This window comes from Balaenoptera acutorostrata, chromosome 20 (assembly GCF_949987535.1).
Source record: "Balaenoptera acutorostrata chromosome 20, mBalAcu1.1, whole genome shotgun sequence".
Classification (NCBI taxonomy): domain Eukaryota; kingdom Metazoa; phylum Chordata; class Mammalia; order Artiodactyla; family Balaenopteridae; genus Balaenoptera; species Balaenoptera acutorostrata.
Window position 1 is genome coordinate 38,479,692 of NC_080083.1, and position 17,332 is coordinate 38,497,023.

General features: G+C 45.9%; 1 protein-coding gene and 1 non-coding gene across 4 annotated transcripts in view; both read right to left on the reverse strand.

Annotated features, from left to right (window-relative positions):
• FAM117A (family with sequence similarity 117 member A) overlaps positions 1 to 17,332 on the reverse strand; it is a 68,218-nt gene that overhangs the window by 32,521 nt on the left and 18,365 nt on the right. Inside the window, exon 1 of one of the 3 annotated variants that reach the window (XM_057536000.1) lies at positions 13,198 to 13,433. The exons of 1 other annotated variant lie outside the window; for it this stretch is intronic. In XM_057536000.1, coding sequence (XP_057391983.1) covers positions 13,198 to 13,393 — 196 coding nt within the window. In that variant the 5' untranslated portion in view covers positions 13,394 to 13,433. Of the gene's footprint in view, positions 1 to 12,970; positions 13,102 to 13,197; positions 13,434 to 17,332 lie in introns of those variants that run through there. One more of the 3 variants, XM_007176512.2, reaches the window with a different exon arrangement.
• Positions 4,024 to 4,130, reverse strand: LOC114236981 (U6 spliceosomal RNA). The gene has a single exon (XR_003622812.1). It is a non-coding gene; the product is annotated as a U6 spliceosomal RNA (small nuclear RNA).

A 17,332-nucleotide genomic window follows, 5' to 3' on the forward strand; every position in this document is an offset into this window, starting at 1 on the left:
TTTTTCTATGTTAAGAAGTAGAGTCAGACTCATTCACTTACCCCAATTCTGGAAGCTGGCGGAAAATGTCAGTAAGCAAAAATGTCAGGAATAATTCAAGTGCCTTCAAGGAGCACAGATAGATGCAGAGCATGCGGTTTGGAGGGAGAGAATAGGGGCTGGGAACAAACAGTAGTGTCTGAACCCCTAACTCCGCTTAGCGGTGATTATCAGATCCACCCCTTCTGGGGCCCTGCTGTTAGTGGAAAGTTTTCATTGACAAAGAGTGAAGCCCTCCCTTTGTGTATGAAGTTGTAACTCCTGTCCACTTGGTGAGACATGCTGCACTAGGCCATAGGCTCCTGTACATTCACAAGGCGGTGGGCACAACAGACCAACTGGTACACAGCCAAAAAAGCTGTCTGGCCTGGCCCATAACCTGGCATTGCTTTCTAGACAAAACTCAACTCCTTTTCCCCTTGGATCTCTACCATAAAAATGCGAAGTAGTATTACTCTATGGCTCTGGCACATGAGAGCCTTCCGATTTCGTGTATTTTAAGAAATGAAGAGAGTTGAGTGAAGAGCAGAGTGAGAGCGTTTCTCAGAAGGAGGAAGCAGTTTTCCCTAGAAGGTATCTGGACATCCTGAACATGCTCAGTGTGGCCCAGCAGCCTGCTGCAACCCTGCTGACCCCTCTGCTGGGTCAATGTGGGGCATGCACTGGGCTCAGACACACGGCCGCAGGTGCCCAATGGTTCTCAGAATCTGATGCCAACCTTGTGCAGCTCGAGCAGCAGGGACAAGCTACAGTCTCCTACCATAACAGTCAATACCTGGGCCCAAATCCTGCCTCCGCCTCAGTGTGCTACATGAACTCAAGACGAGTCACTTAACTTCTCTGGGCTTCGGTTGTTCTTTCTGTTAAATGGGGAGAATAAGAGATGTTATAAGGATGAAAGAAGAAAACTTTAAAGAACTCCTGGTACAGTCAAATTAGTCTAGCATATATTCATTTTTAAAACTTTTTATTTGGAAATAATTTCAAACATATAGATGTAAGAATAAGACCAGTACACAGAACATCCATATGCCCTCTACCCAGATTTGCCTATTGTTAAACATTTGCCCCGTTTGCTTTACCATTTGCTTTCTTTCGCATGCACTTTTCCTCACATACACACTCATACACATGCTCTCCCCTACATTCACACCCGGCACCCACACATTCACACTCAAGACACACACACAGACGCTCACATCCAGATACACACACATACTGTCCTTTGTTGGGTTTTGTGTGGTGGTCTGTCTGTAAACAACCAGGAGGGACAGGAGAGTGGGAGGTTCGAGGCGAAAAGAAAGCAAGGGGGCCGTGCTACTTGGTGATGGGTCCACAGCCCTGCTCCCCGCTCCCTGCCTCCAATGCAAACAGCAAGCCCTCGAGTGTTCCGGTTTAGAGATGAATGAGTACACGGACAGGGACCAGGAGAAGTACTTGTTACATAAGGTAGTTGGTCACTCTTTTCCTCCGAACGAGAAAAACCACAAAAAACAACAACAAAAGCATTTATATGAAGCATGGAAATAGCTTTATTATGTAGAATCATTTTTATAATATTTGTTATAATGGGGCTTTACCTTATGCAGTTGGGAAATAACTGGGAAAGGAAGGTTCCACATAAGCATATGGTTATTAGAACATTCAAGAATTCTATACGAAATTTGGTTTTGTAAGAGAAATAAGGAGGGTTTCCCTGGTGGCGCAGTGGTTAAGAGTCCGCCTGCCAATGCAGGGGACACGGGTTCGAGCCCTGGTCTGGGAAGATCCCACATGCTGCGGAGCAACTAAGCCCGTGCGCCACAACTACTGAGCCTGCGCTCTAGGGCCTGCAAGCCACAACTACTGAAGCCTGCGTGCCACAACTACTGAAGCCTGCGCGCCTAGAGCCCGTGCTCCACAACAAGAGAAGCCACTGCAATGAGAAGCCCGTGCACCGCAACAAAGAGTAGCCCCTGCTCACCACATCTAGAGAAAGCCCGTGCACAACAACGAAGACCCAACACAGCCAAAAATAATAAATAAATTAAATAAATAAATTAAAAAAAAAAAAAGAGAAATAAGGAGGTAAAAGCTGCCCATAACCCTCTCTATGAAACAGGTCAGGCAGTTCTCCATGACACCACGTCCCTAGTTGGAGCTTTCTCCTGAGTTCAAGTCCCTTCTGGTCCCCTTAGTGGGCACACACTTGTCTCATAAAGGCATTATCATGTATCACAACGACTCCACTCCCAGTTAACCTAAAGCTAGGAGAGGGAGACACGCCCAGGCAGAGCATGGCAGGCGTGGGGGAGGTCTGCACCAGCCGTCCCCTACATGGAGGACTAAAGTGTCACCTATGACACAATGCCACCTGCACCTAGCCCCCCCACCACAGAAATGCACCACCCACATTTACTCCTGAGTGCTTTTGGGGGGTTCCACATAGTCACACATAAGAAAGACACCCTTTCCTGTAAGCTCCATCTTAAGAGTATCTCCCTGACATGGCCCCAAGCTCAGTAACCATGACCATGACCCCACTGAGGCAGGAAAACCCTGCCTCCTGGGCCCTAGCTGTCTCTGGTTAGCTTCTCATTCCACGTGAAAATTGCGTATCTCCAACCAGTTGGAAACACTCAAAAGCTGCCACCACCTCACACATATAATGTAATAACCATCACCCTCCAGTCAGCTGCACCAAGTGGATAGTTACTTATGGGGTGCTGAAGGAACAAACAGACTTCTCTGCAGCCCATTTTCCTCTCCAAATCTCTTCTGGTCAGTTAAACAAACGAAGTTTTGCTCCTGGAATACAGGTATATAAGCAGAAGGGAAATAGGCTGGGTGTGTGCTGGGCAGGCAGCAGAGGATGCCAGCCTGGGGGGAAATTCCCCACGGACTCTCCACACATATGTGGGAAGAGCCCTGGATCAGGAGCAAAAGGGCTTTATTAGTCACATGGTCTTGGGCAAGTCACTTCCTCTCGGGGCCTCAGTTTCCTTATCTGCAAAAACAAGCAAATGCCACCTGCACCTGCAGGACTGTGGCAAGGTTGAATGAGAAACGTTCCAGGGTACGGACTGCGAGCAACAAAGAGCTAAACATGCAGAACGTGTTGTCAAAACTAACACTATGCATACTCTCAGCTTCCCTGAAACATGCAGATGAATTTTGGGGCCTTCCAGGGTTGGGATCCACAGACTCTTTCTTTCCACAGAAGCAGCTGCTTTAGCCTTCTCCTGTGAACACAAAACTCCCCAGGATTACGGTTCTAATGAGAAAGAGTCCAAGTGCTGCCTTCAGCATTAAGATGTGCACATACCACATGGATAGCCTCACACGGGCCTCCTCTCCCCAACTTCGAAATCCAGACGACATGATATTGTGAAAGCTCTCTGGCTGCATCCCCTCTGTCATGCCAAATGCTATCCACTCCACCCTCAACTCCAATTTGTGTGTCATATCTGATGGGCATGAGTTACAAAGACAATCCCCAAATAGGGGCTGGGCGTCAGGTTCTCAGCCAGCTTGCAGGTGTAGGGCAGGGAGCGCACGTGTTATCAGCCGTGGTTCTCTCAAAGTCGTGTGGGCGATCAAACACACATAGAGCACAGAAAACTCTTAAAGGGAAGGCAGTGTGGCAGGTGGGGGAGAGAAGGGGGGAGGAGGGAAGAGAAGCTGCCTTTCTTTCCTTGCAATCACATTTTCATTCTGTTCAAAGTTACCCACAGCTGAGCAGGTTTATAAAACCATTTTTTTAAAAAATCAGTCATCAATTTTATACACATCACTTTATACATGTCAATCCCAATCGCCCAATGCAGCACACCACCATGCCCACCCCACCGCAGTTTTCCCCCCTTGGTGTCCATACGTTTGTTCTCTACATCTGTGTCTCAACTTCTGCCCTGCAACCCGGTTCATCTGTACCATTTTTCTAGGTTCCACATACATGCGTTAATATACGATATTTGTTTTTCTCTTTCTGACTTACTTCACTCTAAAAATATGGAACGCTTCACGAATTTGCGTGTCATCCTTGCGCAGGGGCCATGCTAATCTTCTCTGTATCGTTCCAATTTTAGTATATGTGCTGCCGAAGCGAGCACTATAAAACCATTTTGACTCAGCCACCAGGCCCGTGGTTGGCAGGGGAACACAGGCTCCACTGGATGACAGTGTAGGTATCAGGGCTTGGGGAATGACAGTGAGCATCTCTTTCCAGCATTTCCCCCATTTGGTGGGGAAAAGAGAAGGAGAATCAGCAGTGCTTCATATAAAGGACGGTGCCTGGCTTGGGAGGGGGGCTTCCTGCCTGATCATACCTCTAAGACCACCCTAAAACCAATAGGCAATTCTGCTCCCTAGCCCAGAAAAGCTGCTAATTCAGATTTTGTTTTCCTGCTTTCCTTTGCTATACATCATAGCACTACTAGGAATTTGGTGCAAATCTACCTGGAGTGAAAGAACATCCCGCATTCATCTGTCTCCTTGGCCTCTCACCCATATCCACATATAAGCCTAAAGCCAGGTCTTCTGGCTCTTTTACAAAATCACAACAAAATCCTAAACATTGGCTATTTCCATGGATCAACCTGGTAACTAACGGCCCAAGCTCACACTCTGGCTTTAAGTGTGTGGGGAACAGAACCTACAGGCCTAGCGAAGACATCCATGGAAATGCCACGTCTTCGCCACCAGCTGGGCTTCAAGCCTAATGACCAGGATGAATGGGAGACCAGTGAATTGAAGAAAGAATACTAACACTTCGGGCGGGGTGGGGGGGCCTTGTAAGTAGCTAAAGAGAGGTATTATAAAGGGGGCACAGAGTGTGGGGGCCACAAGTGGAAAAAACCATTTCAAATGAGCCTGGGGAAGTGTGGTTCACTCTCCCCACCCCTGCTGCCTTTCCAGCAACTCCATCCAACAAGCATTTATTGAGCACAACAATCCCCATCTGCCCGGGCCCTCCCTCTGCAAAAACACTCAAATCTGTTCAAGCTGCAGGGTGAGTTCCATTGCACTTGAACTTGAAACATGAGGTGCCTACCTTTTAAAAAGGCAGGCACACAATTTCCAGCATGGGGCAGAAGGGACTAAAGAGATTTGAGAAAGTTAAAGAACACAGCTGACCAAACAAGGACACACCAGTGCCACTTTCAAAAGGGAAGGGAGAGGGCTTCCCTGGTGGCACAGTGGTTGAGAATCTGCCTGCCAATGCAGAGGACACGGGTTCGAGCCCTGGTCTGGGAAGATCCCACATGCCGTGGAGCAACTGGGCCCGTGAGCCACAACTACTGAGCCTGCGCATCTGGAGCCTGTGCTCCGCAGCAAGAGAGGCCCTGATAGTGAGAGGCCCGTGCACCGCAATGAAGAGTGGCCCCCGCTCGCCACAACTAGAGAAAGCCCTCGCACAGAAACGAAGACCCAACACAACTAAAAATAAATTAATTAATTAATTAAAAAAAAAAAAAGGGAAGGGAGAGAGTAAAAATTTAATTTAATGGTAGGGAGAATAATATACTGGCCAATTAAAAAAAAAAGCCTACTAGAGACATCTCAGTAATTCTCTAATTAACCCTAACTAACACTGAATATTCCTTCATTCTATACCTCCTCCAGCCTGAATTTATCTTTTATTAACTGGTGCACGTGTTAGTAATTTGCTTTTAGAGTTGTATGTTTAATCCTACCTTTGCCTCTTGAGGAGGTTAGACCTCCACGCTCTCCTGCATGTTTTCATTTAGGATCAGATGATGAGGGATGCAAGCGGCAGAGCAGGTGGTAATCTAGACCTACGCTCGTTAACAAAGCTCCCCCCGGAAAAGCCACCCACCATTTGCAAGATAGGGAGTACAGGGTCAGAGAAGAGGCACCCCAAACATCACTCTGCCTGCCAAATACTGCCCAACTCTAAGAAGCCACATTCAGGCAGGCTCTGAGAGAAAACTCCCCCACCCCTGAAGCCTGCTGCTTCAGATCGACCAAAGCCCCCGGAGGAGTTTTCCCAGGCCTCCCCCAACCTCCCCCCTTTTAGAATGTGCAAGCAGAGCTGAGCCCAAGGCACTCGCCACCCCTGGTGTCAGTTGTCTGGGGCTCAAGAGCAGGGCAGGTTAAGTGTCTGCACACAGTCCAGACTTCAGCTCCAGGTTCCCCAGGGGCTGGAGTTGTAAGTTTTTCTATTATGAAATACTTTGATAGCATTCTTTTAAGTTCGTTGAAGCCACCCTTGATTGGCTGTGGTGCTCCCACACAGTAAAAGTCGATTGAGGCGTACTCGGGGCCTAAGAATAAACATTTAAATGACTCCAAGCTGGGCATTCAGCTTTGTAGTGACCCTGAGGAAAAGCGTGGAGGAGAAAACAAAGTGCCAGGAAGAGTTTTCAAAACCAGGAGGTTCACTGAGGACCATGAGCTTGAAGCCTGGGTGAGAGCAGCCAGCTGTGCAGAGCTTCCCACCAGACAGCTGTTCCCAAGAACAAGAGCCCCTTCACAAGCTCCACACAACTGGAGAGGAACTGGAAAACAGATAATTTACAGCTTCGAATATAATCCAAAACTCTTTCCTCTCTGAGATCAGGATTTGTTTTGGACCCAACAATGTGACTGGATTTGGCTAATGTTTGGTTAATTCATAAACCAGCAAACCAAATAATGGAGCCCTCTGTGAAGACTCAACTCAGGCAGAGGTGCAAAGTTGACCAGATTCCCCACTCATCTTTTCTTTGCTTCCACTCTTCCCTGCTCCCTCTTCTATCCATCTCAGAGGGAGATAAAACTTACTGACTCACGAAGAGACAGTCCAGTCTCACTAAACTAACTTGCTGGTGGTCACCCACCTTCACTCTGAAACGGGAAGGAAACACAAGGTTTTCCCTTCCAGTCCTTTCAAAGGGCTCCAAGCTGCCTGGGGAATAAAAGTAAGCCCAGGTAAGTCTAGTAAAGCATTTGAACTAGTGTCATATAGCATTTGATATATATGATAGTGTCAGTAAGAACTCAAAAACCAGACCTGCCCCCACAATATGTCACACCCTAAAGTCTGAATCCTTTGGCACCAAGGCTCTATGTGAGAGCTGTAAGAATCCAGAGGATGATGCTCCATTAAGATCCAAGGAACATGGGCTTCCCTGGTGGCGCAGTGGTTGAGAATCTGCCTGCCAATGCAGGGGACACGGGTTTGAGCCCTGGTCTGGGAAGATCCCACATGCCGTGGAGCAACTACGCCCGTGAGCCACAACTACTGAGCCTGTGCGTCTGGAGCCTGTGCTCCGCAACAAGAGAGGCCGCGACAGTGAAAGGCCTGCGCACCGCGATGAAGAGTGGCCCCCGCTTGCCACAACTAGAGAAAGCCCTCGCAGAGAAACGAAGACCCAACACAGCCAAGAATAAATAAATAAAAAAAAAAAAAAAAAAAAAAGATCCAAGGAACAGGGATTCCCTGGTGGCACAGTGGTTAAGAATCCACCTGCCAATGCAGGGGACATGGGTTCGAGCCCTGGTCCGGGAAGATCCACATGCCACGGAGCAACTAAGCCTGTGTGCCACAACTACTGAGCCTGTGCTCTAGAGCCCACGAGCCACAACTACTGAGCCCACGTGCCACAACTACTGAGCCCGCATGCCACAACTACTGAGCCCGTGTGCCACAACTACTGAAGCCCTCATGCCTAGAGCCCATGCTCCGTAACGAGAAGCCACCACAATGAAAAGCCTGCGCACTGCAACGAAGAGTAGCTCGCCACTAGAGAAAAGCCTGCGTGCAGCAAGGAAGACCCAACACAGCCAAAAATAAAATAAATAAAATAAATAAATTTTTTTAAAAAGAGCCAAGGAATAGTGTTGCCTTGGTGCCCATCACATCATTCATTATAAACTAGCAGAAAATGCAGGTCAAGTGTTCTCTGGCTATTAAAGCCCACCAACCACTTTGGCAACGCTCATATTGCCACCACAACTATGAAAATTTTGCAATCCTGCCTCAAATTTTCTAGAGGACAATCTACATCTGGAACCAGAGAGAACAATGTCGTCTTACCGCCACACCCCACCGTTGTTCTCAGCCCTTCTCCACTGACTTCAAATGGTTTAAAAAATCCTCGCTCTATGTGACCTAAGTGGAGAGCTTCCATATGTATAATCCTTTACTGTCCAAAATACTGAAGAACACATGGACGCACTCTCCTTTGGGTACCAAAAGGATAAAGTAGTTAGGCACCTTAGCCCCCAGTTTCAGGGGTGCCATCATTGGTGATAACATTTAAGAGTCAGATATTTCAGCAGTGCATTTTGCTGACCACGTGCCTAGTGCTAGCAAAGCTGTCAAAAGCAAGCTAGCAGTGTCAGGCTGGCAAGTGCCTGGTGTTTAATGCCTCCCAAACAGAAGCTGCCTCAATCACAGGTTTTCAAAGCACAGTTGTAGCTCTTAAAGGATTTTAACTGCAGCCCCAAGCTTCATTATAGCAAGATGGCTCCGTGGCATAGAAAAGTTACACTCTATTCTAGTCTCCAGGCTGTTTCAAACCAAGGACCATGGTTTGATGAGGGCTTCGTCTCAGGGTTTCTAATAAGTAACCTCCTTTATGTGGTTCCATCCCCCTCTAAACACCCATCCCCCTCTAAACACCCATCCCCCTCTAAACACCCATCCCCCTCTAAACACCCATCCCCTAAGGCCTAAGTTTACAAAAGCACTGCAAGGAAAGGAGTTTAATAATTACCAATAGCATTTAATAACAATGCTGCTTTACATTCACTGAGACAACTCTCCTGGAGAACCTAATGGACATTTGAAATAAACCCTTCCTATGTCCCTGTGAGGAAGTCAGTATTTGAGGGCAGCCATGACTACCACCAGCTCTCAATGATCTGTTCAGAAAAATAAAAGGTAAGGAGAAAAATCCAAAACCGGAGATAAGCCTAAAGTAATTTCCATCTGATTTTGAAATGTGTTCACTGCAGTTGTGGGTTGTTAGATTTGGAAAGAGGGTAAGAGGGGAGGAGATGCAAATTTGCCTAACAGTTAAGCTTTTATGTAAATCCAAACTAGTTTATATCTACTGAACACATGTCACCTGACAAGGGTGGGGGTGGGCAGCATGGATTCACATGTGCTGATCTTCTATAAAGATTGAGAACTGACTGGAAGCTGATGATCCCCCTTTCTTTTTCCCTAAAATATGAATAGGGATACAGGCTTCTTAGTTTTCTTTACCCCCTTAGGATTTTCTGCAGAGGTGTATACTACACACATTTGAAGCTCATCTTTTTAATAGGACTACTGGTCAGGAACATTTTTGAAGACAAGGAGTAGGCCAATTTTTTTCTGAAAAGTGTCATGTAGTAAATATTTTAGGTTTTGTGGGCTATTCCGTCTCTATCACAACTACTCAAATTCTGTCAGTGTGCAAAAGCAGCCACAGTCAATACCTAAATGAAGGAGCATGGCTCCATGCGTTCCAATAAACCTTTATTTACAAAAACAGGCAGAGGCTTGGATTTGGTCTGCAGGCCATAATGCCAAACCCCGGTTTAAGAAGAGTCTGGGGCTTCCCTGGTGGCACAATGGTTGAGAATCTGCCTGCCAATGCAGGGGACACGGGTTCAAGCCCTGGTCTGGGAAGATCCCACATGCCGCGGAGCAACTGGGCCCGTGAGCCACAATTACTGAGCCTGCGCGTCTGGAGCCTGTGCTCCGCAAGAACAGAGGCTGCGATAGTGAGAGGCCCGTGCACCGCGATGAAGAGTGGCCCCCGCTCGCCACAACTGGAGAAAGCCCTCGCACAGAAGCGAAGACCCAACACAGCCATAAATAAATAAAAATTAAAAAAAAAAAAAAAAAGAAGAGTCTGGTGGGCAGCGGAGGTTCAGAGGCAGCACTGGGCTCCCCCAGCACCCAGCTGGCCAGTGGGGCTGGTCCACTAGAGAAGAATTTGCAAAGCTGTATTGAACATTAGCTTCTGGACATGGATATGGAGACACTGAACAGAATAGGTAAGACTGGAACCCAGAACAATTCACCTCCTAGCTCCGTTTTGTCCATCATCAGTGGTCCTGGAAGAACATAAAAGTCAGCAGCCTCCAATTGACTAAAGACATAAACGAGAATTTAATTAAAGGGGAAATTGCAGTAAGAAATTTATCCTGGGTTTCTGTTACCCACTAGTAGCTCTTAGCTTCTTAGAGTTGACCTTCATTTTTCTCTCCACTCTCTTCTACCTTCCACACCCCTCGCCCAGGCTTGTAAAAATGAAGCCATTCCTCACTTTGTGAAGACATCCCTTACGGATGAATGGCCACAGAAGGTAAATCCTGCTCTTTACACCATAACCCTTCTTTTTTTTAAACAACATCTAATATACCTAGTCAAGAACACAACAGGGTGTGTGGTGGAGAGATAACTGCACAGCCCTGAGCACTACGTCACTTTGAGATGGGAAACAGAAACAGTGACGACACTTAATTGTTCCTAAAACTCTGTCTCAGCTCACATGCTTTTTTAAACAGTTGGGTTTCAGAGCCCTGTTTAGAAAGCTCATTTTAAAAGATGAGCGAATAAAAGTGCAAGGGGAGGCCCTGAAATTCTGAAACCTGCAGTACTGGTTTCAGACCAATATGGGTTTGCTCTTTGAAGCCTGAAAAGGCAATGGGCTCTGGCCAACAGTGCTCTCACCTTGGCTGAGTGGAGAGAATAACAACAATATAAGCAGCAGCAAACACTTCAGAGCACCTTCTACTGGCCAGGCACTGTTCTAAGCACTTTATAGCTACTGACTCATTTGATTCTTATGATGTAGATATTATTATTCACACTTTACAGATGAGGATATTGAGGCACAGAAGTTAGTTAACTTCCTCCAAGCCACACAGCTAGTAAAAGGTAGAACCTGGATTCGACACCCAGGTAACTCTGGCACGCAAAGCCATTCTCTTAAGGGTTTATGACTGCAAGGCTTTTACTTCTATCACATATATCCTACGGGCCCAGAGGAAACCACTTCTGCCACTTCTCAAGGCCGAGGAATGGAAACAATCTGAACACACATAAAGGTAAAAGTTAACATTCAGAAGACCTGATGTGCTCCCAAACCAAAGGCCAGGAACACTTCCTTAATGTCTGGCCACAAAGAACTCCACAGGCTCAGGCCACTCTTTCCTCCTCCTGTCTTTCCTCTCTCCTGCCTCACTGAAAACTATAGATAATCCCACTACAGACCAGGTAAGTGCCTTATTAGTGCCTCTGGGATACTAATAGGTGGAGAAACAATCCATCAGCCCAATCCATAAGCAAGAGATCATCCAATCTGCCTTAAATCACCCAACAAATTGTGCAGAGCTCTAGCTTCCTATTTTTTTACCAGTATCTTAGGGTCCCTGGCCCTAAAAAAGGAACAGGCCATGTGAAGAACCCAGTCATCCAAAGCTACCCTCTTCTTTCCACAGCATCCACCAGTGTTTGTCCTTTAAATATTAGTTCTATAGTAGACACAAAATAACTGCTCTTAAAATGACTGCTAATAGATTTCCAGCTAATACACAGGCAGGCTTTCTGTTGATTTCTACTAAAAGCAACTAAGGTTCAGGTGCTTGCTGTTCTACTAACTTCCCTGGACTCAAAGGAAGCACAAACAAAACCAACAGGTTTGTAGTCTTCTGGGTTGCTTTACAGCAGTTCACGATAGGCATGAGTTTATCTGGGCATTGCCCTGCTCTACAGATTCTAGGCATACTTTTACTAGTTGGTTACCATCTTGCTACCAGATTTAACCAAGTTTCTGCGTTCCAAGATGCAATGCTAACATTTACAGTGAAGTCCAGACAGACTTGGATTTTCTACTTCAGAGACCCTCTTAATCCCATTCCTACCTAGGAAGGCACCGTAGCAGCTATACTTTCAGGAGGGGGTGTGCTGAAACTAAGTTTAGTAATCACAAAAAGCTCAAGAAACTCTGGTTTAGAGAATGTTGTCATTAACCATCAGATGGCAGGGACCATGACTTTTGTACATTTGGTAGACCCTGAGGCTTTGGAAGTGTGCAGTCATCTTTTCACATTTGGTGTGAATCAAATGCAAGTCTCACTTTCTACTTCTTGCCAACCTCCTCATGCAAGTAGGTTCCTTTTCCCATTCCTAACTGCCTGCATTTGCAGGGGATCCATTACAACTTTGAGTGTGAAAGCAAGATTAAGCTTGCTCTTCCCTAGTTTCCCCATATCCACCACATTATTAAGCTGCTATTAAGACATCTTTTTGGTGCTGTTCAGAAAGTGGGGGTATTTGCCACAATGTACTCGATTGCAGCCCTCACCCCACTGCCACGTTGACTGACATGCCCAGGACAAAACAGCCTTGGTGGGGGGAGGAGGGAAAGGCAGGGGGCAAACTACTCAGGTTCTACACACACACACACACACACACACACACACACACACACCACACACACACACACACACACAATGGTTGGAAGCCATATTAAGCAGGTCAGTGATCTGGGAACATACAACTTCTGGGCCAACCAAGAGGAATGTAGGGAATAGGAGCGGAGCGTTTGTACGGTAGTAAAAGCCATTAAACTAACTTATTCCAACGGCTCAGAAGAAATCAGCTCCAGGAGGTGGCAGAAAGGGAAGCCCACGTGAAGTGGTGGGAAAAGGAACTCTAGAGCTGCACAACGGGATGCTGGTGCCAAACTCAAGTTGGAGAACTAACACATAGCTCCACGGGGCTCTCCTCCATGCCCCTCCCCCTTCCCGTGCAGACATCCAGCGCCCACCGGCTACTCGCTCCAGCTCAAACCCTGCGTAGGGCGCCCCCATCACGCGCCACTCACTCCTTCCTCACACGTCGCTGCCACCCCTGCATCTTCCACTCACCCCCACACGACACCTCTGCCCACTTTTCGGTTACGCCCCCAAAGCCAGCCTCCATCTGCCAGGTTCCTTCCCTCACCTCTCGGCCCCGACTCCTTGCACAGTCTGTCCCGGCGGTGCACTCCGCGTTCACGACTCCTCGCTCTCGCTCCTTCCGTCCTCGCAGACTTTGCGCGACCCCCTTGCTCTTCCTTCGCCCCATCCACTTCCCCCTCACACTTCTCCCCATACCCCTCCCCCCGTCACGCGCCCCCCTCCCCCAACGGCTCCCCTCGCCCCCCCGCACCCACTCCAGGCCCGACTCACCTGCGCGGCCACCCCCGTCCCGGCGCTGGTGCGGTTGCTGCAGCTGGAAGGGGACGGTGGCCCTGAGCGGCTGCAGCCCAGCCCGGGGGGAGCCGGCGGGGGCTGGGGGAGAGCAGCCCCGCCGGAGCCCCCCGGCCCCTCCGCGCCCCGGCCCCCAGGCACCTCCGCCTCTGCCGCCCACTGCGGCCCCCGCCATCGCACGCCCGCCCAACTGCCGGCTTGCCTCGGCCCCACAGCGAGCCCCACACAGCCCCCCCAACCCCCGCTGCTGCTGCTTATCTGCCCTAGGAGGCGGAGACCGGCCCCCCTCAGCCCAGAGCCCTCATTGGCCTACGGATCCCCAGACCCCTCCTCCCAACCAATCCTCGGCTTGCTCTTCCCATACCAGAGGATGATTGGTCGATATGCCTAGCGATCCAACCCAAGACCCCACCTCCACCCCACCCCTGCCTGCTGTCCCACGTCCGAGGGTCCGCTGATTGGTCCGTCCGGAAGGGGGCTGGTTTTCCGGCGCCGCCAATGAGAAGACGCAGAAAAGGGGAGCGTCACACCCAGTCCCAGGTAGTATGCAAATACGATATCACGTGACGTCAGGCTAAGCGGGGGCGGGGCCGGGTGTAAAATGGAATCGAGCAGTAGTGAAATCATTATGGGGGGCAGGGAGGAGTGTCAGACTTTAAGCAGTTGAGTCCCGGCAAGTATGGAGAAACCAATAACTTCAAAAATCATTACTTTTGGTTTAACCTAAAAACATTAGTTTTGAATCCTCATAGGATCTCAACGCTGCTTGCAAGCTCCAAAGTAAGTTTCTACAAATTAATGCAAAGTTTGCATAACATTTGCATGCGATTTGCATTATATCCGTGAACTTAATGGCTACTGTGCCTCACGTGACACCACATTTGTCTTTCTTCACATTTCCAAGTCCTTACTTGGTGTTGGTCCAACCTAAAAAAAAGCAGCTGCTAGCCTGTAAATTAAATTGAGACTGAAAAGGAGCAGAGTCGTCCATTCCAAGTCTAGCTCAGCAGAGTGGAAGGAACAAAGTGACTGAGAAAGTTGACCAAATTTGCACAGTGACTCCATAAGCAAATCCTGGTCTTCCCAGTTCAATGCTCTCTGACCTACAAGTCAAAATGAGACTGGACGGTCCCCAAAAGGAATGCACGCAGTTGTGAAAATCATATGCTATAATATACATGACGAGATTTGGGGAAGAAAAGAGCGCTTAAGTTACTATTTAAAATTATTACTCTTCAAAAGAAAAAATTGTTACTCGTGGTATTCATTAACCATTTTGTTCTCTTATATGGAAAAAGTGAAAGGCAATCAACCCTGGATTGTCTGTGATAAGGGACCATCCAAATAATTAGATAATTCCCTCCAGGTTTATATTTAGCCATGATATCTATTTTTGATCTTGCTACAGATTTATCTTTCTATTTCTGTTTTTGCCCGGCTTAATGTTAAAATGAAGGTATTCCCTGAAGCCATACTAACTAATCAGAGAAAAGGAGGTAATCTGGGAGCGTGCTGCAAGGCAAGGAGAGGTCATTCTTGGAATTAAATATTGAAAGCAGAAAATACCCAAAGTGGAAATTCATGAACTGGATGAATATTAAAATCAGCCTATGTACAGAGAACACATTGAGGCAATGGAACGTCCTAAAGAAAGGTTTTCTTTGCAAAGAGTATATCCTTGCAGATTTGAAAAATTTACTTCGAGGTCTGACATTTGAAATCTTTTTTACTGACAGGGAGATGCTGTACTCCTTTTCCATGAAGAGGACAACTTTACCAAAGGTAGATAGGAATGAACAAAAATTGATGAACTGATAAAAATTCAGTCTGTATAAACTTAACTCAGTTTTTAAAAAAATATCTTGCAATTTATAACATTCCTCAATTCCGATTAGTTCAAAGTCTTCATATACTTTTTTTTGGAAAAAGAAAACCATGGATTCTTATTATGGTGCAAGTAGAGAAACTGAGGCCCAAATAGGTGAATATTTTTGATTCCTAGCTCAGATCTCTATCAGATCTTATTGCACCACCCTGCCTCACATCTTCATTAATAAAATCAGTAATAGTAGCTGATAACATTCAGTGAGTTCCTTTCTCCATGCCAGGTATATATTAAGCATCGGGCATACATTATCTCATTTGAGTCTCATCATGATACCTATGAGATGGGTATTATCTCCTCTTCATTGAGGCTTCAGAAAGAAGCAAGATTACTTACTGCCCAAGGTTACTCAGGCAGCCTGACTCCAGAGATGAACTCCTAATCTCTATTCTTTTAAAACTTTCTTATGAACATAGAAGGATTACTATGTATATTTTACATAAAGAGTCTCCAAAGATGCAATTTGGCTGAGATGTTAAAATTAACTCTTGTCTAGTACTCCACAGCTTTCACGTACATCATCGCATTTAATTTTCACAATAGGCATGTAATAGGTAGAATATTACCAGACAAAGATACTACAAAAAAAGAAAATTACAGACCAATATCACTGATGAATATGGATGCAAAAATCCTCAACAAAATACTAGCAAACAGAATCCAACAACACATTAAAAGGATCATACACCATGATCAAGTGGGATTTATCCCAGGGATGCAAGGATTCTTCAATATATGCAAATCAATCAGTGTGATACACCATATTAACAAATTGAAGTAGAAAAACCATATGATCATCTCAATAGATGCAGAAAAAGCTTTTGACAAAATTCAACACCGATTTATGATAAAAACTCTCCAGAAAGTGGGCATAGAGGGAAACTACCTCAACATAATAAAGGCCATATACGACAAACCCACAGCAAACAACATTCTCAATGGTGAAAAACTGAAAGCATTTCCTCTAAGATCAGGAACAAGACAAGGATGTCCACTCTCACCGCTATTATTCAACATAGTTTTGGAAGTCCTAGCCACGGCAATCAGAGAAGAAAAAGAAATAAAAGGAATACAAATTGGAAAAGAAGAAGTAAAACTGTCACTGTTTGCAGATGACATGATACTATACATAGAGAATCCTAAAGATGCCACCAGAAAACTACTAGAGCTAATCAATGATTTTGGTGAAGTTGCAGGATACAAAATTAATGCACAGAAATCTCTTGCATTCCTATACACTAATGATGAAAAATCTGAAAGAGAAATTAAGGAAACACTCCCATTTACCACTGCAACAAAAAGAATAAAATACCTAGGAGTAAACCTACCTAGGGAGACAAAAGACCTGTATTCAGAAAACTATAAGACACTGATGAAAGAAATTAAAGATGATACCAACAGATGGAGAGTTATACCATGTTCTTGGATTGGAAGAATCAATATCGTGAAAATGACTATACTACCCAAAGCAATCTACAGATTCAATGCAATCCCTATCAAATTAACAATGGCATTTTTTACGGAACTAGAACAAATCATCTTAAAATTTGTATGGAGACAAAAAAGACGCTGAATAGCCAAAGCAGTCTTGAGGGGAAAAACCGAAGCTGGAGGAATCAGACTCCCTGACTTCAGACTATACTACAAAGCTACAGTCATCAAGACAATATGGTACTGGCACAAAAACAGAAACATACATCAATGGAACAAGATAGAAAGCCCAGAGGTAAACCCACGCACCTATGGTCAACTAATCTATGACAAAGGAGGCAAGGATATACAATGGAGAAAAGACAGTCTCTTCAATAAGTGGTGCTGGGAAAACTGGACAGCTACATGTAAAAGAATGAAATTAGAACACTCCCTAACACCATACACAAAAATAAACTCATGGATTAGAGACCTAAATGTAAGACCAGACACTATAAAACTCTTAGAGGAAAACATAGGAAGAAAACTCTTTGACATAAATCACAGCAAGATCTTTTTTGATCTACCTCCTAGAGTAATGGAAATAAAAACAAAAATAAACAAATGGGACCTAATGAAATTTCAAAGCTTTTGCACAGCAAAGGAAACCATAAATAAGATGAAAAGACAACCCTCAGAATGGGAGAAAATATTTGCAAATGAATCAACAGACAAAGGATTAATCTCCAAAATATATAAACAGCTCATGCAGCTCAATATTAAAAAAACAAACAACCCAATCCAAAAATGGGCAGAAGA